The 20,162-nt window shown below is 41.3% G+C and overlaps 1 protein-coding gene across 1 annotated transcript; it reads right to left on the reverse strand.

The window, feature by feature from the left end:
- Nucleotides 1–4,774: 4,774 nt before the first annotated feature.
- Nucleotides 4,775–20,140, reverse strand: LOC141379056 (uncharacterized). Its single transcript, XM_073931631.1, has 2 exons — nt 20,007–20,140; nt 4,775–7,467 (listed from the first exon to the last, which is right to left on the reverse strand). Exon 2 carries the CDS (start codon nt 7,036–7,038, stop codon nt 6,085–6,087), a length of 954 nt encoding a protein of 317 aa, XP_073787732.1. The 5' UTR covers nt 7,039–7,467; nt 20,007–20,140; the 3' UTR covers nt 4,775–6,084.
- Between the last annotated feature and the right edge of the window lie 22 nt (nt 20,141–20,162).

Consider the following 20,162-nt stretch of genomic DNA (forward strand, 5'->3'; position numbering starts at 1 on the left):
GTATGTATGGATGTTTCCCAGTGATGGGTTGCAGCTGGGTGGCAACACGGTGGCACAGTAGGTAGTGCTGTTTCCTCACATCAAGAAGGTTTCTGCATGGAGTTCTCCCTGCGTTCGCGTGGGTTTCCTCCGGGTGCTCCGGTTTCCCTCACAGTCCAAAGACATGCGGTACAGGTGAATTGGGTAGACTAAATTGTCCGTAGTGAATGCATGTGAGTGAGTGTGTATGGATGTTTCCCAGAGATGGGTTGCAGCTGGAAGGGCATCCACTGCGTAAAACATATGCTGGATAAGATGGTGGTTTATTCCACTGTGGCGACCCCAGATTAACAAAAGGACAAAGCCGAAGAGAAAATGAATGAGTATAGGCAATGATAGACAAGACAATGTTTGATTAATATGAAGTCTTTTAAAATGCTTATTTATTAAAATAAAGGTTACAAAGTAAAGAAGAAATATATTGTGTGTTTGTATATTTATTTCACTGCCTTCAAGATTTTACATTGTAAACTAAAGGGAACAAGGGGGGAACAAATGTTGTATTTACCCTTTAACTACAGGTAACAAGAGGGGAACAAAGCTTCACTTTAATTTACAACCCTCAAATGTGGTATTTACCCTGTAAGTACAGGTAACAAGGAGGTAACAAGAGATGAATAAAGCTTCACTTTAATTTACAACCCTCAAATGTGGTATTTACCCTGTAAGTACAGGTAACAAGGAGGTAACAAGAGAGGAACAAAGCTTCACTTTAATTTACAACCCTCAAATGTGGTATTTACCCTGTAAGTACAGGTAACAAGGGAGGAACAAAGCTTCACTTTAATTTACAACCCTCAAATGTGGTATTTACCCTGTAAGTACAGGGAACAAGGAGGTAACAAGTGAGGAACAAAGCTTCACTTTAATTTACAACCCTCAAATGTGGTATTTACCCTGTAAGTACAGGTAACAAGGGAGGAACAAAGCTTCACTTTAATTTACAACCCTCAAATGTGGTATTTACCCTGTAAGTACAGGGAACAAGGAGGTAACAAGTGAGGAACAAAGCTTCACTTTAATTTACAACCCTCAAATGTGGTATTTACCCTGTAAGTACAGGTAACAAGGAGGTAACAAGAGAGGAACAAAGCTTCACTTTAATTTACAACCCTCAAATGTGGTATTTACCCTGTAAGTACAGGGAACAAGGGAGGAACAAAGCTTCACTTTAATTTACAACCCTCAAATGTGGTATTTACCCTGTAAGTACAGGGAACAAGGAGGGAACAAATACTGTATTTACCCTTTAACTACAGGGAACAAAGAGGGAAGAAGCTGAACTTTAACATACTAGTGTATACTTGAACACTAAGAACAGAGTAAACTACAGCAGCAGTTTTTATTGTTTGAAGACCAAATTACTAGATTTTTCTATAAAGCATCAGCTATACATTTACTGAAATGCAACAGTTAGCCCCCCTGTGCAACAGCAGTAAAGATGCGAGCCTGTTTTAATCTGCATTGAACCCTGACGGTAGGCCTATATCATGCAAAGTTATTTGTTGATAGTGAGTGAGTTATGGAGACATTGATGGCTTTGGTGAGATCGACGAGTAAACATAAGGTAAGTAGTGTATGGAAATATATGTTATATTGAATTGCAGATTTAAAATACATACAGTATACAATAAGGGTTCATAATTTCACAGGTTGTAAACCTTTTATTCATTAAACACCCTATATAAAACCCAAGCACTGAATAAGAGTACTAATGTACTCACGCAGGTGCATATACAGTACATTTGCAGATAGCAATAGGTTGTCACCATCCTTGCATAATTCTTTATATGTATACAATACTTGAAGAAATGTACATCGTAAACTTAATATACTTCTTTGTGTGATGGATATCTTATTGTTACTCCCGTTTTACGCAAACATTATGGTTTGTTCTTTTGCAATTTAAAGAAAAGTACAACGTTATTTCACTGTACTTACGCGGTACCTTTTATGCTAAATATCTGGTTGTTATCCCCTTATTACCCGAGCATTACAGTTTGTTCCCTTATACTTACGTAAACGTTATTTATACTTACACTATAGGTACAGAAAAGTACACCGTTATTTCACTGTACTTACGCGGTCATTTTCGTGATGAACATCTGGTTGTTACCCCCTTTTTACCCAAGCATTACGGTTTGTTCCCTCATACCTACACATACGTTCATTATACTTACACAGTACGTACAGAAAAGTACACTGTAATTTCACTGTACTTACGCGGTACTTTGCGGGTTGTAAAAGAAAGCGTTACCAAATAGTTTTAGAACAGAGCATTACCTGTCTAACAGTAACTTTGGCTATGGTTTCGTCATTCCTCTAACGTGCAAAAGTAACTTCAATATTGATTCAGGATTTTCAAAAGTTTAGATTCAGCATTTGATTTCACCACGTTTGTGATTGTCTCATAAACGCGCGGCGCTCATGCAGGTTAGGGCGCGCAGATGGCGGATCTGCGTGAACAGATGCGCAGAAGTCCGAATCTACATTTGCTGAAAGACAGTTTGAGCTACTTATCGGAATTATGGGAGATGTCAGCCTGACAATATTTAATTGGATGAACATTTTTTTGTTTTTTGTCTTATCCTGAATATAAAATACATTTAGATCACTTACTTTAATCATAGCTATTGGACTGTGAAGAAAAAATGTTTCTGAAGACAATCACCTACTGCACCTTTAACTTTAGAAAAGCTTTAAAGTCTCCCAGATCTGCTTATTTTTCAACTTTAATAGAAGAAAAAAAACACAACCCTAGGGTCCTGTTTAACACAGTATAACTAAAGCATCAACATGCATTTCTCAACATAGCAGTAATCACTTTATGAACTTTTTTTTACATGCAAGATTGATGATATCAGAGATAAAATTAGCACCATCAATCTGCTTCTTACAGCCTCATCTCAGTTAGAGCACTGTAGACCGTTAATGGATAAACTTCAAAATTTTTCTAAACTGACAAATTCGTCCAAATCAACAACGTCTATGCTAAAGTAGATCTTATACTGACCAAATTATTAAAACAATTGTTTTCAGAAGTTTCTCTGTTCTCAAAGGGTCACGAAACACCAAAACACATTTTTTGAGCTGTTGACAGTCGTATATGTGTCCCACACTTCTAAAAACACTATTAGGACACCTATATTTCACTAAAAAGTGTAAATTGGTTGCTTTTGTGTTATTTCAAGCAAATTCGTACTTCCTGTTTGAAACAAATTTTTGAAGCTGCGTCACGGTCATGACATAATAGCGTTGTATTCCAGCGTGCAGACTGGGCGTCTGTGCCAGAGTGAGTCTTATTACGTCTTACAGTGTGTTGCATTAATGCATGAGTAAGGCTTGGTTCAAACCAATCAGCGCGCTCTATTGTGCAACTTCATTAATATTCATTAGTGTCACCGTGTTTACACCACAGAGACGCCACGTTGTTTTGGCAAAACAAGCGTGAAGTGTTGCTTTTATAGTTTGCTGCTATTAAGTTTCGTTTTCATTTTCTCTCTGTGAGAGCTCATCTGGATCACGTGTTGATTAACAATGCACGCGACGCTCGACAACAATAACTTACGTGTCTAAGGAGGAACATTGTTTACCTGAGAGCTGTTCTCATCTGCAAACGCTGAAATCCGGATTCGCTTGTAGTCTTCTCTTCATAAAGACGCGGCTCTAGTTGCTGGTGATTGTCCTGTTTCTACAGATTTGGTAAGTGAGCGACCAGTGCTCTTTGTTTATTCAGTTTATTCGTATCAAATTAAGTTAACTATTGCACTGAGTGCAAACATGTTAGCACCCCATTTTGTGACCGAAATAACACACGCGGCTTTCTGACGCTACCTGCCGTGTGCATCTAAGTTTCCGGGAAATGCAGAGGTTTTTTTTCTTTCATTCGCCATGCGGTATCAAACATTGCATGAAAAATACACGCTTAGAGCAGATCCTCGAATCAAATGTCTCGATTGTCGCAAGGGGCATGAATGAATTCCCTGAATGAAAGAGCCAAACTGCAGTTAAAGTCCAACATTTAATAATTTGGCAAATAATTCGACTAAAGATGTCCATGTAGGTTAAACACCATCACTTTCTCCTGTGTGTATTTTGACTGAAACTCGCGCGTGCCCAAATAGACACTCCCACACCCTCCCACTTTAGTTCCTCCGACACTCCCCCCTAAACAGAGCTGGACACGCCCACTTTTCGGACTTTTTCCAAAGTAGAGGTGTGAAAACACCCTGCTGAAACAAGGGGGTTTCATGGCCCTTTAACGTTTTGAATTCACCCCTACTTTTAGGATACATTCCTAAAACCTTTAAACTAGCTGTCATTAAGCCTCTTATTAAAAAAAACAACAGCTTGATCCCAAAGAACTAGTAAATATAGACCCATTTCGAACCTGCCTTTTTAATCAAAGACACTAGAAAAAGTTGTATCTGCTCAACTATGTTCCTTTCTACATAGAAACAATAGATTGTACAAATAGGACAGAAACAGCACTCCTAAGAGTTACAAATGACCTCCTCCTGTCGTCTGATTGTGGTTGCATTTCTGTTTTAGTGTTTTTGGACCTCAGTGCTGCATCTGATACACTCAATCATAACATTCTCATTGATAGGCTTGAAAATTATGTTGATATTAGAGCAACTGCATTGGCCTGGTTCAGGTCTGAAAGTTATTAGTTTGAATCAGTTAATAAAGAGGCATCATACTGTAACGCAGGGAGTGACACAAACAACTGAGGTTTGGATCCAAATGCAGGTTTAATCAGTGGTCAGGCAAGCAATGGTCAATACAGGTGCAAACAGATATATGAAGACACTCCAGAATCGTAGTCGAAGTAACAGGCAAGAAGTCAGAAGGCAGGCGGCTAAACAGGAGAACTGGATAAACAAGGCTAAGATCGGTATTTGGGAAAACAGGGCTAGGAAAATGCTTTGTAATGTCACTGTGGCAGATAACAAGACTCAGTCATGAGGGTTTCAAAGTGAGCTGTATATATGTGTGTGTAATTAGTACACACTGGTTACTGGTTATGTAGTCCATTTATAAGCAGATTTGTAGTTCCTGTGGATGTGAGTGTTTACCAGCAACATCTGGTGGTTAGATCTCGCTGGTGATCATGACAGAGCCCCCCTCTAAGGAGCGGATTCCAGACGCTCCTAACATAGTTCAGGCGGGAGGTGGAGCGGAGGCAGAAAAGGGGGAGGGATGGAGGGCCAGGACCATGCAGCGGAGGTGTACCTGGGGGTGGAGTTGTGGAGGGCCTGGAGCGTGGAGCTGCGGTGGGCCTTGAGCATAGCGCTGCGGAGGGCCTTAAGCATGGAGCTGTGGAGGGTCTGGACCGTGGAGCTGCGGAGGGCCTGGAGCGTGGAGCTGCGGAGGGCCTGGAGCGTGGAGCTGCGGAGGGCCTGGAGCATGGAGCTGCAGTGGGTTTGGAACCTGGAGCTCTGGTATATCTGGGGGCTTGGGTTCAGCAGGCGAAGAAGGGTTAAACACCCACAGTGGGTCGGGAGGCTTTGGTTCAGAGAGCACTGGCATCTCTTTCAACCTCAGTGGGTCAGGAGGCTTGGGCACAGGAGGCACTGGCAGTTCTTCAAACCCCAGTGGGTCGGAAGGTTTGGGCACAGGAGGCACTGGCAGTTCTTTAAACCCCAGTGGGTCAGGATGCTCAGGGAGGTCACATGGCTCTGGGAAATCATATGGTTCTGGCGCCTCTGAGATGTCACACAGCTCTGGCAGCCATTTGTGGAACTGAGGCTGCTGCTATTCAGGAAGCTCAGGCGGCGACGGCCCTTCAGGAAGCTCAGGCGGTGGCGGCCCTTCAGAAAGCTCAGGCGGTGGCGGCCCTTCAGGAAGCTCAGGCGGCGGCCATTCAGGAAGCTTAGGCGGCGGCCATTCAGGAAGCTCAGGCGGCGGCCATTCAGGAAGCTCAGGCGGCGGCCATTCAGGAAGCTCAGGTGGCGGCCATTCAGGAAGCTCAGGTGGCGGCCATTCAGGAAGCTTAGGAGGCGGCCATTTTGGAAGCTCAGATGGCAGCGGCCATTCAGGAAGCTAAGGCGGCAGCCATTCAGGAAGCTCAGGATTAGGCGGCGGCCATTCAGGAAGCTCAGGCGGCAGCGGCCATTCAGGAAGCTCAGGCGGCAGTGGCCATTCAGGAAGCTCAGATGGCAGCTCTGGCAATTCTGGCAGTAATGGCGACAGTGGCTCTGGCAGCAGCTCTGGCAGCTCTAGCAGTGGTAGTGGCAGCGGTTCTGGCAGTACTGGCAGCAGTGGCTGCTCTGTCAGTACTGGCGGCAGTGGCTCTAGCAGCAGCTCTGGCAGCGGATCTGGCAGCTCTGGAGGATGTGGCAGCTCTGGCAGTGACTGAGGATCTGGCAGCTCTGGCAGTGATTGAGGAGCTGGCAGCTCTGGAGGTGACGGTGGCAGCTCTGGCAGTAACAGCTCTGGTGGTAATAGCAGCTCTGGCAACTCAGGTGGTGGTGGCCATTCTGGGGGCTCAAGTGATGGCATTTCAGGAACTGAAACAGTAACTATGACAGGAACAGACTCGGAACAAGAAGCCATCTTGTGAGCTGGTGGCAGATTGGCGCTTACCACATTGTGAGCTGGAGGGCTGGTTGTGACCACATTGTGAGCTGAAGGACTAGAGGCGGCCATTTTGTGAACTGTCAGACAGGAGGCAGCCATCTTGTGAGCTGGAGGACTAGAGGCGGCCATTTTGTGAGCTGGACTGTTGGTGGCCATTTTGTGAACTGGCAAACTGGAGGTAGCCATCTTGTGACATGGGGAACTGGTGTCAGCCATCTTGTTAGCTGGAGGATCGGAGGCAGCCATCTTGTAAGCTGGACTGTTGGCAGCCATTTTGTGAACTGGCAGACTGGAGGCAGCCATCTTTTGACATGGAGAACTGGTGGCAGCCATCTTGTGAAATGGGAAACTGGTAGTGGCCATTTTGTTAGCTGCAGCACTGGAGGCAGCCATCTTGAAAGCTGGAGGACTTGGCATATACCAACGGGGGCGTTAGAGTAGAACACCAGTAAGTCCAGCGTTGTAGTAGTGTCCTCTGCCAGCCCCGCTGACCGCCGGTCTTGCTGTCTATTGTATAAGTCTAAGTCTAAGTAAAACCTTATTGTCCAGTGGGCCTCATGTAGTGGCATACATGAATAAAGGGGGCCAGAAATTCCTCCATGAAAGAAAGTCACCAAACACAACTCACTCATGGATGTTAGGTGTGCCAGTTCGATGATTCCCTCTACGTACTCCTCAATGGACCGTGCTTCCTGACGCAGACACATGATTGCAATACCCGCTGGATCCATGTTGTGGCTGAGTCTTCTGTAACGCAGGGAGTGACACAAACAACAGAGGTGTGGATCCACGTGCAGGTTTTTTCAGTGGTCGGGCAAGCAATGGTCAACACAGGTGCAAACAGACCTATGAAGGCAAACCAGAGTCGAAGTCAAATTAACAGGCAGATGGTCAGAGGCAGGCAGCAAACAGAATAAAATAAATAAGCAAGGCAAAGATCAAAACACGGCAAAGGCAGACAAAGGAAACGCGTAATGTCACTGTGGCAGACAACAAGACTCAGCTATGAGGATTTCAAAGTGAGCTGTATATATGTGTGTGTAATCAGTACATGAGTAGCATCAGCTGTGTCTATGCAATTAGTCAGGATCTGGAACCGGTTTAGAGACGCTGAATTCGAACCGAGTTCATGCTCGAACATGTCAAAACATAATGACATGCGTTTTACTAGCTGCGCCACTCAGACTGTTAAGAGTATTATATCATTTTGCACCTATACATCTCACTATCTCTTTTTTAAATCCAAACAGTGCGATGTTCAGACCCAACTGTTTTAACCGCATCAGCTAAACTCTCCCCACTCTTTTTTTTTCTTTTGTTGTTAATTCCGGAGGACAAACTTGCAAATAACACAGTTTTTCTACCTCCAAAAGGAGCACCTCCAATACACATTCTGTTAAAAGTTTCTGTTTTTGCTTGCTTTTGCCATTGCTTTTTCGTTTGGTTTTGCCAAAGTAGAGTCATTAGCATATTCATACGGGGAGGAGGCAGGGAGGGGTTTTGTGCTCGTGCATGTTGCGCTTAGTTTCACGTTCATTCGGATGTACAAAGAATATGCGTGGGATTCGGCGTACGCAGTGTTTCATACAACTGAATTTTTTCTGCGTACGCACATTTACATCTTTGTGTGTACGCAATGTTTTGGTATGATTTTCACGCAAGTCTTCGTACATGAGGCCCCTGATCCCTCACCTCCACTTGCCCAATTGCACACTTCCCCATGTTGGCCGTGAGCCCGGCCTGCCTCAGAGCTGATAATACTGCCCACAGATGCTGCATATGCCACTGCCAGTCATTACTAAAGACAATGATATCCTTTAAGTAAGCAGCGGCATATACTGAGTTACGGGCAAGTCTTTTATCCATTAGGCGCTGAAACGTGGCTAGAGCCCCGAACAGCCCGAACGGAAGCGTTACGAACTGTTGTAATCCAAACAGCGTTGTGAAGGCAGTTATCTCTCTGGATATAGGAGTAAAGGGGATCTGCCAATATCCCTTCGTTAAATCCAATGTCGAGTAATAGTGAACAGTGCCTAACCGGTCAAGCAACTCGCCACACTGGATACGCATCAAATTTGATACAACATTTTATTTGCGATAATCAACACAGAACCGGACCGTGTCACCTGTCTCAGGAACAAAGACGAATCGGGCCACTCACTGTGTGATTCTTCTACTACACTTATTTCCAGCATTTTTTTCAAATTCTCATGAATCACTTTTTTGTGTTTAGGCAAGTGGTATGGGCGGGTCCTAATAACCATGCCTGGTTTTGTCTCGATATGGTGCTGAATCATATTAGTATGACCGGGCAGGTGTGAGAACATGTCTGTAAATTCATATTGTAGGAACCGGACATTAGCGAGCTGGGCGGGCGAGAGATGATAACCTCCTGTGACTAGAGCGCTCGACCGATTCTGGCCGTCGCTCTCCAGTCCCAGGTTATCCTTGCATGTAATCCCTCACCACCTCATAATCGAGATTGTTCCCTTGCCGTGTGACCTCAAACGGCCCTTGCCACTTGGCGAGTAATTTAGAGCTGGAAGAAGGCAGCAGTACAAGTACTTTATCTCCTGGTGAAAATTTCCGTAGCTTAAAGCCCTTGTCATGGTGCTGGCTTTGTTCACTCTGAATCCTCCCAAGCCTCTCTGACAACATCCAACACCCCTCAGGGCTATCTGCCGTAGAGAAGCTCGAATGGGGAAACCCCAGTGGAGGCTTACTGGAACCTCCAACACAGTGAAAAGCAAAGACTTCAACCACTTTTTCACGTCTTCGTGAACGCAATTTAGTGTGGCCACTTGACCTAAATGTCCGGCCATAGGGTTAGCATGAGCCACCTGGAAAAGCATTTCCCGATGGCTTTTAGGGACCAATAATTGGGTAGTATCTTCTTTTGATTGAGTGTCTTGGATCACTTGATACACCCTGTCTTTCATGATAACAAAATACGGATAGCTGAGCGGTCGCTCAGGCTGGAGGATATACCTATTAATTGCTTTCGCTTGCTTGATGGCATGACTTAGCTAATCGTCACGTGACTGCTCTAGAGGAAAGTCTTTACACCGGGAGATTCCCGGCCCTCCCTCTGAGTCAGCGCTTGACAACATCGCCAGGGATTCCCCCAACGGAGCAGTCCGCCCCAAGCCATCAATCCTTATTCGCAAGAAGCACCCGCTGTCAAAATCCCTAATAGTTTTTTTTAAATCAGACCAATTGGTTTCCAAAATCAGCGGGTGCTTGAGGTGCGGGTTAACTGCTACCTCCATGCAATTTTTTTTTTTCCCAGTAATTGGATTTCCAAAGCCGTTAGCAGGTAGTGAATTACATCCCCGTGCACATACCTCACCCTAACCGTGCAGCTTTTATCCAATGCCTTGTCTTGCACCAGACATTGGGGGATAGAGGTTTGGTTACACCTTGAATCCACCAAGGCCTGATATTTATACCCCTTTATACTCGCAGATATCTCATATAGCCCATTGCGACCAGGGGTGACAGCCGCCGTGTTGAGCACGTAGATCAAAGTCCCCACCTCCATCGCAGAGCAACTCTCAGGGGTATGATCCACACACTCGCACCGCCAACACGTCAGCCCAGACCTCACCACTGCACCCCAGTGGCCAGTCAGACCAACCAATTGAGCCGGAGAGAAGCCTGTTGTGGTTGGAGAAGCCACTTAGTTGCCTGCTTCTGCGCCCTGGTCATTGTATCCACCCCACCGAGGCATAGAGCGAGGGTGATCAGTCCCAGAGCCCCGCTTCCTTGGTGCTGGCAGGGGAGGTCCAGTTGTTCTTCTCGGTTGTGGCGGGCCCGCTGAGTGATGACTCACTTCAGGTGAGCACAGTACTGGAGTTTCTGGGCTTGTAGCTGCTGCGCTGTGATCTGGGTTTCCCCGATAGTAGCAGGATGACTCTTACCGGCCATTCGTCCCGCAGCCAGCCACACGCCTCATCCATCTTTTCAAATAGGTCCAGAAACACTTGCGGATCGTCCTGAGGCCCCATCTTCAATTCAATTCAATTCAGCTTTATTTGTATAGCGCTTTTACAATGTAGATTGTCTCAAAGCAGCTTCACATAAATTATCATAGTAACTGGAACAGTGTAGTTCAGTTTTTGGTGTTTAAATTCAGTTCAGTTTAGCTTAGTTCAGTGTGATTTGAAACCATTACTGAGAGTCCAAACACTGAAGTGCAAATTCATCGATGCGTAGCTCTACCAATCCTGAACCATGCGAGCCAGTGGCGACAGCGGAGAGGGAAAAAAACTTCACCTGATAGGATTGAAGAAAAAAAACCTTGAGAGAACCAGACTCAGTTGTGCACGACCATTTTAATTTCTCCGCTGGCCAAAAGTCTTGTACAGAGCTTCAGTCACCGTGGTGGAGGCTCCCATCTTCTGGAGAGAGATGGGAGGGTGGGTGGCAGGTGTCAACTAGGGCCGGATCTCCTGGTCTAGCAGTCTCCGGACGAGCTTGTGGTCCTCTCGCTGGGCTTCCACCAGAACTTGGAACCGTTGGTCTTGGTCCATTCGGATCTCCACTAGCGCCTCATGTTGCTCCTGGTGCAGGACCGCGATTGCCTGGATCACTTCTGCAAATGGACTGCTCGACGAAGCGGTCATTTTGGCAGTGAAGTCTCTTCTTCTTACTGGGTTTTGGCAACACTGTAGTTAACGTGTGTTTTGTGGGAAAAAGAAGACAGGGTTGCTGATATCAAGTAAGCACAATTATTTATTAATTTTCTGTGCTAGCACTTGTGTGCATGTGTGTGTGCGTGTCGAGTCTCTGTTGTCTGGCTCTTCTCTCTCTCGGCTGTTCCTTCTTCTCCCCTTATAAAGGTGTCTCTCCGGATAAATAGCTAGAAAATACAGAAGTTACTGATTATTTTTGATTGAACCACTGATCAGCCAACGGTGTTTCTGTTTGCTCTCCCCTCTTTTTGGGTGTTCGAACATTCCTTCCCCACCACATATTCATTTATCAATAATGGTGGAGCTTTTGCTATACTGTGTAAATATTCTAATATATGCTGCAAATTGAAAAATGTTTTTGAATCAATTTATTTGGTTAAAGTGCGTTCTTGGAACCATTCTGAGCATCAAATTTTCTTTATTTTTAAAACGCTTTTCACACTTAAAATTTAGCTTAGGGCATCATAAACCCCTGAAAATGGAATGCTGGGTTACCCAATAATGATTGTTCATACTAAACCATGGTAACAAAAAATCCTGGCTATTCTTTAACAGACAATTGTACATTTCTATACCCCAGGTTAGCATTTCTTATTTGCATACTGTGTCTGTTGCTGACTGAAGGAATGCCACCTGCATCTTTAAAGTCATAAAAAAGTATGCAAAGCAGGTCCTTAGCTGTTTGATGCCCCATTCACACAAAGCTTCAGCGCAATCGTCATAGCAGCGTCAGCCCAAGAAATTAGTCTGTAATCGGCTACTGTCTAAGCTGGTGTATTTGCATACAGCGATCTTGTTGGCTGACACTTCCGTCGGCGCTTGAAAAGTTGAGAAAGTCCCAACTTCTGCAGCAAGCAATGCCTCTGAAGATCTGATCCACAATGCAGTTTTGCAACGCCTGACGTCACCCATTCAAAGTGAATAGGAAGCGTTGAAGATGACGCCCCGTGTGAATGAGGCTCACGAGATATGCAAAGGCAAAAAAAAAAAAAAAAAAAAACGAAAACAAAGGAATGTACATAAACCAAATACAAATAAATGTAAATAAGTAGCAAAGTATAAAACACCAAAAATGTGATGCTAACCCTGCTTCGGAACTGAGTTTCAGAACCCCAGGTTAACACTATAACATCACATTCAAATTAAGGATGTGAAATGATGATATCATAGGGGATAAGCACAGTGTGGAAAGCCTTATAGATTATCTATGCATAAAAGTTATACAGGCTGTTACATTGCCTGTATAAAGAGCATTCATTCATTCATTAGCCGCGTTTCCACTATCGCGCCTAAAGCGAGCGAGCCAGATGCGTTTCCACGGTCAATTCCGGGGCCTAATCGGGCTAAAGCGGGACTTTCTCTGGGCCAGCGACCGGCCTTTTACGTCTGTTAGAAGATGGCACTAGTTACACTAGTTTTCCGATCGCACAAGAGTACATGCGCCAATAAATAAATAAATAAATAAGACAAAAAAAAAAAAAAACATATAGCTGCTCAGTTTAAGATAGGCTATTCCATAAAACACCTTAAAGGATAGGGGTCTTTTTGCTTATGTTTCCCTTTTAAATGTCAGGCTGTTGCATAAAATAACAAAGTTTTAATTTGACATTTCCTTGCTGTGTCCTCCTTGATGTTTCAATAGCGCATAATAATCTTTACACCATGCTAAAGACACAGTAGTCAGTAAAGGTTGTTGAGAGTTTTTGTCAAGTTTAAAAGGTGTGTTTGTGCATGATATGTGCAAGTTAGATCCCTGTATGTGTGTGAGAAACCAGGCAAAAGAGCGCTCGTTTCACAGCTCTGTTTATTTATTTATTTTGGAGATAATACAAAATATGAATACAACAGAAAGACATAAAACTTTACAAATTACGTGTCCACTTTTGTAGGCTCAATATCATATCTGGATAAAATAGCCTAAGCTATATTGACATAATTTAAAGAATTACAAATATCAGATATAATAAAATCACATTAAATAAATAAAGCAGTATAAAACAAACAAAAGCTAGCTTAACAATGTAGGTACATACAATATATAAATTAAACCGTTTTTAAGCCATATATAACTTTCATTTTACAAAGGCCTCTCTTTTTTAGATATTTTCTAAAACCAATAAACACCAGAGGAGGTTTAAAATATTATTTATAAAGTATTCGGATACGATGATATTAATCAAAACGTGCAAACAGAGCATTTTTGGGTAAGTGAAAGCCGAATCTACCTTTTTTTTTTCACAGCGGAATGAATCGCCAACTAATCCAGCACGTTTTTACAAAGTGGATCATCCGCAACCCATCTCTGGGAAACATCCACACATACACTCAAACACTCATACACTACGAACAATTTAGCCTACCCAATTCACCTGTACTGAATGTCTTTGGACTGTGGGGGAAACCGGAGCACCCAGAGGAAACCCACATGAACGCAGGGAGAACATGCAAACTCCACACAGAAACGCCAACTGAGCCAAGGTTTGAACCAGCGACCCAGCAACCTTCTTGCTGTGAGGCAAAAGCTCTACCTACTGCGCCACTGCATTGTCAAGTAAACAAATATAATAAATTGAAATACATAGGCCTGTGCGAATAGACATATAATGTACTCCTGTACAGTAATGTGTCATTTATTTGTTTCAGTTGTCTTCATTTTAATGCTCTCGTGATGATGGGATGATTGCTTTATTTGCCTGATTCCCGCTGAAGTGGGCAGGTTGTGTGACTTTTGAGTCGGGGGACATTCTGGGGGCATGGTTTGTGACGCGCTGCGAGCTGCTAGCATGACAGTGGAAACACAACATGATTTCAGCCTGAATACTCAACCTACCGCGCGATTGGCCCGACCTGGCCCGATAAAAACCCTTCGCAGGTATTTTCTTTTTTCGGCTTAATCCCTTTATTAATTAGGGGTCCCCACAGCGGAATTAACCGCCAACATATTCTGCAAATGTTTTATGCAGTGGATGCCCTTTCAGCTGCAACCCATCACTGGGAAACGCCCACAGTGTTTCCTCTAGGAATTTTTCCAGCTGTGGCGGCAGGCCTTAGTGTGTTTATGTAACGAGTATGTCTTCAGCATTTATTAGATTTGCTAGGAATATTTATGAATGTCTCCAACAGACCTTCAGAGTAGCATTAATGCGTCCTGAAGTAAAGTGAAACAGCTATATGTCGTGTTTGCTGGCCTCACGCACCTGTCAGCCAGTCAGTCAGCTGCACGTCACCCTAAAGGGTAAAAAATGACACAAAAAAGCATGCGCTATTATGATTCACTTACCCTTTAATACGTTTTGGTGCGATTATTACCCGCTATTAAGAAACTGCACTGTAAAAAAAATTCCATTGTTTTTACAAAAAAAATTTGGCAGCTGTGGTTGCCAGAATAATTTTGTAAAAAATACAATAAAAATGTAAACCGGTTTACAATTTAAAACTGTATGTGTACGGAATAATTATGTAAAAAACAATTTAAAAATTTGTAAAATTTACAGAAATTTTGTGTAAGAATAAATTACATTTTTAGTATTTAAACAAAAAAATCTTGTTATTTTTACAAAAAATATTTGGCAGCTGTGGTTGCCAGAATAATTTTGTAAAAATTACAATAAAAATGTAAACCTGTTTACAATTTAAAACTGTATATGTACAAAATAATTATGTAAAAAACAAATTAATATTATGTAAAATTTACAAACATTTTGTGTAAGAAATACTTAAATTTTTAGTATTTAAACAAAAAATCTTGTTGTTTTTACAAAAATATTTTGGCAGCTGTGGTTGCCAGAATAATTTTGTAAAAATTACAATAAAAATGTAAACCTGTTTACAATTTAAAACTGTTGAACATAAAGAACAATTACGTGAAAAAACAAAACAATATATTTACTAATTAATACTATTTATTAAAATTAATAATTACATTAATATCTAAAAAAAATCTGGCAGCTGTGGATGCCACAATAATTATGTAACGAAAATACATTTTACAATGTAAACAACTTAACAGCATAAGATCATCACTTTAGTCAATTGTGTTTATTTATAATATTTTAAGAAGACCAATGTTGTTTCGTATAATGAACATAGTTTAATTTCAGTAGCAACTGTAAATCATTTGCTTTACCCTTGACCATGCATGAAAACGATAACTTGTATGTTACACAGTATGACCCAGCCGAGGCTCAAACCATTAACTGGATTGGTTTGCAGGTTTAACATAGGTGGCCAGGCTGGAAAGATAATCTGTGAGAACTGAAATAGAGAGATGCATGTGATTATAAGCACACACAGACCGGGAAAATTACCTTGAACTTTGGTACTATATCTCGATGGTAGTTTGAAGGGGGGAATGGGTGAACAGGTCGAGGGCAGCTGTAGGGTCATTGGGGGCTGTGCACAAGGTCTGGGGGAGAAGAGGACGGCTGGCCACATTTAAGGGGCAGATGTTCAATATGCAGATGGCCGTAATCGAATCGAGTGATTTTCAGTTGATGTTCTGATTATCATGAAAACAATAGTGTCTGCTGTCTATGGTTCTAGGGTCAAAGGAGAGAAGGCCAATGTGGAGGTCTGAACTTGAAAAAAAAAAAAAACTTTAAAAAAAAAGACAGCCAGACAGGACACCATGATGATTGATTGGACATTAGGTTTACTGACATTTCTATTGCGTATTGCTAAAGCGTAGAGTAGCAGTTGACTATGGGAGGAATACATGCTCTAACTCACTGCCTCTGTTCACAATTCTGCTGAGATCACCCTCATATATCTAAAATGAGTTTGCAGCATTCTGATCAAACTCTTGATGTTAGAAGTCACTCTTTTATAGGAATAACATTTATTATTATGGCTTTTATATGGACCTTACTGAAACGGTAGCATCCTAATGACTAATGCAGGCTTAGTTGTAACACACCCATTTAAATATTTCATACATGCTACCAAGACAAAACCTTTTGAAGTTTTCAGTGAATTTAATTATTTAAAAAGTACATTTCTTCCTGAAGTAAAGTTCAGTATTCAAATCTCAGTATTTGGGTTTATTTGAAATAATGTAATTCCCCCCTTTTTTAGATTTAGATATAAAGATATTTAAAAGGATTGACTGACTACTACATTTCACAGGCACTGTGGTTATATATATATATATATATATATATATATATATATATATATATATCTATCGTCACTTGAGAATTACAAGGTTCTATCTGACATTTTTATAAAAATTTAGTTATTTGCATATTCCTATTAAATGACAACTTATTTACATCATGTGATGTTTGTTTATAAGTTGTTTACATTTTAAGATTTTTTTATTTAAAAAACAAAAAAGGTTTTATCTACAAAGTCAAACTCTAGTTTGGCTCTATAAGGTTCTTTCTGTGAGCCAATCAGCATTTTTAATGCACACACGAGGACCAATCAGGATCAGCTTTCTTTGTCATTTTCGCCGGACTGCTCCATTGTCAGCGGGAAACACCAGAAAGACAAATTCACACAAAATCAGAGTCAGCTAAATAATACCGCACCACACAGAATTGAGATGTGTGTCAATGTGATGATTTAGAAGTATTTCTTGCCGTTTCTTGCCGTTTCATTCATTTATTCATGTTCTTTTCGGCTTAGTCCCTTTATTAATCTGGGGTCACCACAGCAGAATGAACCACCAACTTATCCAGCATACAGGTATGTTTCACGCAGCGGATGACCTTCCAGCTGCAACCCATCTCTGGGAAACACCCATACACACTCAATTACACACATACACTATGGCCAATTTTAGCATACCAAATTCACCTGTACCGCATGTATTTGGACTTATTTTTGTATTGTATTTTTTTGAAAAGCAATGCTTTGATAAATTTCTGGCAGATAGAACCTTATAATTCCAATCGGAAAATGACTTTTCAGAATAAGAAGCTTCTATCTGCATTTACCATGGTTTTTTACTCCAAATTGCAAATGTAAGAAAACTTTGATAATTTACATTTAGAGAGCCCTTAGGGTTTCTGTCATGTTAATGTATGAAAGAGAACTGTTACACACACACTGTTTGCTAAATGGACTGCAAAAACTTTGAAGCTCAATATCTCAAAATCATTCAGATAGAACCTTATAATTAATATATATAATATATTATTTAATATATATAAATAAATATATATATATATATATATATATATATATATATATATATATATATATATATATATATATATATATATATATATATATGTGTGTGTGTGTGTGTGTGTGTGTGTACAGTGATTGGACAATGAAACTAAAACACTGGCCAATGCAATGTTGGAGGTTTCATGGCTAAATTTGACCCGCCTGGAGGCCAATCTTCATTGAATGCAAATTTCACCAGTAAGAGCAGAGTGCAAAGGTTTAAGCGAAGTAATAGCACTATTTTGTTTAAAATTTTTGGAATGCACACAACATTATGGGTGACATATCAGAGATCAAAAGAGAACCAATTGTTGATGTACGCCTGGCGCATCAAGAGCCATGACATCCAGGGTATTGTCAGCAAACCACCAAGAAGGATGAACCGCATCCAGCAGGTGGACACAAAAGGAAGCTGTGTTAAAAAGATGTCCGCATGGGACCCAAATTGTATGCAAAATACATAAAACCATAGCTGCCCAACTCACTTCAGAATTTAATCTGCACCTTAACTGTCCTGTTTTCACCAAAACTGTTAATTGGGAGCTTAACAGGGTAAATATTAATGGGTGGGCTGCTTTAGCTAAACCTTTGGTTTCTCATGCCAAAGATGCCAGCAGCAGAAATCTTGGGCTGTGGACAATGTGAAACATACATTGTTCTCTGATGAGACACAAGAGCGTGCATGGCCAGAGCACAACCGAGACCACGCTCATTACAAAAACAAAGACATGGAAAAAGACAGGAAATATAAACTTAAACAGAGCACGTCATTTATGACAAGACACGACTAGTGTCTGGAATCTGCCACTAAAACAAAAATAAACAAGATCGAAGTGACAGAGTCCCCTAACGGGATGGATCAGTGATGATTTGGGCTGCAATATCATGGCATTGCCCTGGGCCCAATACTACAATGCTAGATGGGCACATCACTACCAAGGACAACTGAACCATTCTGGAGGACCATGTGCACTCAATGATTAAGCATGGTATGCTAAAGGCAGCGCAATGTATCAGGATGGTAATGCACCAATACACACAGCAAGACTGGTTAATACCTATCAGGATGCAGACTTGGATTTGCATACTGAGACTACATATTTCAGAAATGCAATATTAAACACAATGCACTTAATGGAGCTAGTGGAGTCACTGTGAGGGGTGGGGTTAAGTATGAGCATTAATAACACTGTATGCAGCTCACCTTGTAAGTGCACCAAGTCTGCATCCAGACCCCTCTCAGACTGGTGACAGAGTGGTTTGATGAACATGAAAGTGAAGTTTAAGAGCTTCCATGTCCCTCCCAGTCACCGGCTTTAAATATCATTGAGCCACTTTGGGGCGTTTTAATTATTATTTTTTTAATCAGTTAACATTTTAATCTGTCAAATGACATGCTACAGCATGCCTCTACCAGTGGGGCATGTTGTCACATTTCACTTCCATTCTTTTAGCGTAAATAAGGAAATAATTAGGGTAAAAGGTATTCTGTAAATATGAAACAAAACTAGACAAGAGTAAAATGAATTAGGACGAGAAAGATTTAATTCTGATCCCATATGTATATAAACTGAGCAAGTCAAAAGGTTTTCAGCTTTGTTCTGCTCTTTCTTACTTGCTTCCCAGATCCTACATTTTTGCATTAATAAATATAGACACAAATGAGACTAGGTTTTCAGAAAAGAGTAGTCAGAATATGTGGACTTCTGTTTACTGTCATGCAGTTATCTCTTATTGCGAATTATAAAAATGTATTTCAAAAACCACTATTATTATAAATTCTTTCTTTGTTTAAATGTTTATCACATAATTTAATATTTTTAAAAGATATGATAGTAGAAGACATAAAAACATAGAGAGCAGAGAAGGGAATAGAACAGGACTAAAAGGGGTCCTTCAGTTTCCCAGTACTGGGTTGCGGCTTAAAGGGCATCCGCTGCGTTAAACATTAGCTAGAATAGTTGGTGGTTCATTCCGCTGTGGCAACCCCTGATAAATAAGGGACTTAGTTAAAGGAAAATAAATGAATGAACGGTTATACATCTTATGTCAAATGCAATGTCTTGTGCTGAATGTGACTTCACACAATTGAGGCCAATGTGACATAAAGTGGCACAATTATGAGAAAGCTAAGAGACCATTTAAATTAAACTAAACAAAAAGGCAATTACAAAAAAGTTCCAGTTGTGGGGTATAGAGTCATAATGACAAGATTTAAGGTCATTGTTTCATGACTTTTTTTAATTACAACTCATGTTTTAATAACTCTCAGATAAAATACAGAACGAAAGCAAGTACAATCAAGACAGTAATTACATGACAGTAAGTAATGAATAAGTAATTGTGAAAAATTTTTCATTGAAAATTTCTCTAAATGTTAAGCTAGTGTCGTGCAAGTCCCCTTGCGCCCTCTGCAGGAATACTATGATTAAAGAGGAAAAGTGCATGCAAACATTTGTCTCTGGTGGATGAATTGCTGTTAGTATCAGCATATTCAGATTATTACATTAGACTTACCCGTCTACTCATGCAGCCTACAACAATGAGTGATACGTGTAAAACAATACGGATAATAAATAGTTTTTTTTTAAATGGTTCAGATTATGTGTGAGGTACACTTTTCGCATCCGGCTTGACGTGACTGGAATCTCGCGTTATTTCGTTGTTTTGTAT

The sequence above is a fragment of the Danio rerio genome, chromosome 19, assembly GCF_049306965.1.
Source record: "Danio rerio strain Tuebingen ecotype United States chromosome 19, GRCz12tu, whole genome shotgun sequence".
NCBI lineage: Eukaryota > Metazoa > Chordata > Actinopteri > Cypriniformes > Danionidae > Danio > Danio rerio.

Excerpts from the sequence above, each read along its gene's own strand:
- LOC141379056 (XM_073931631.1), bottom strand. The coding sequence starts at position 7,038 with ATGCCAAGTCCTCCAGCTTTCAAGATGGCTGCCTCCAGTGCTGCAGCT.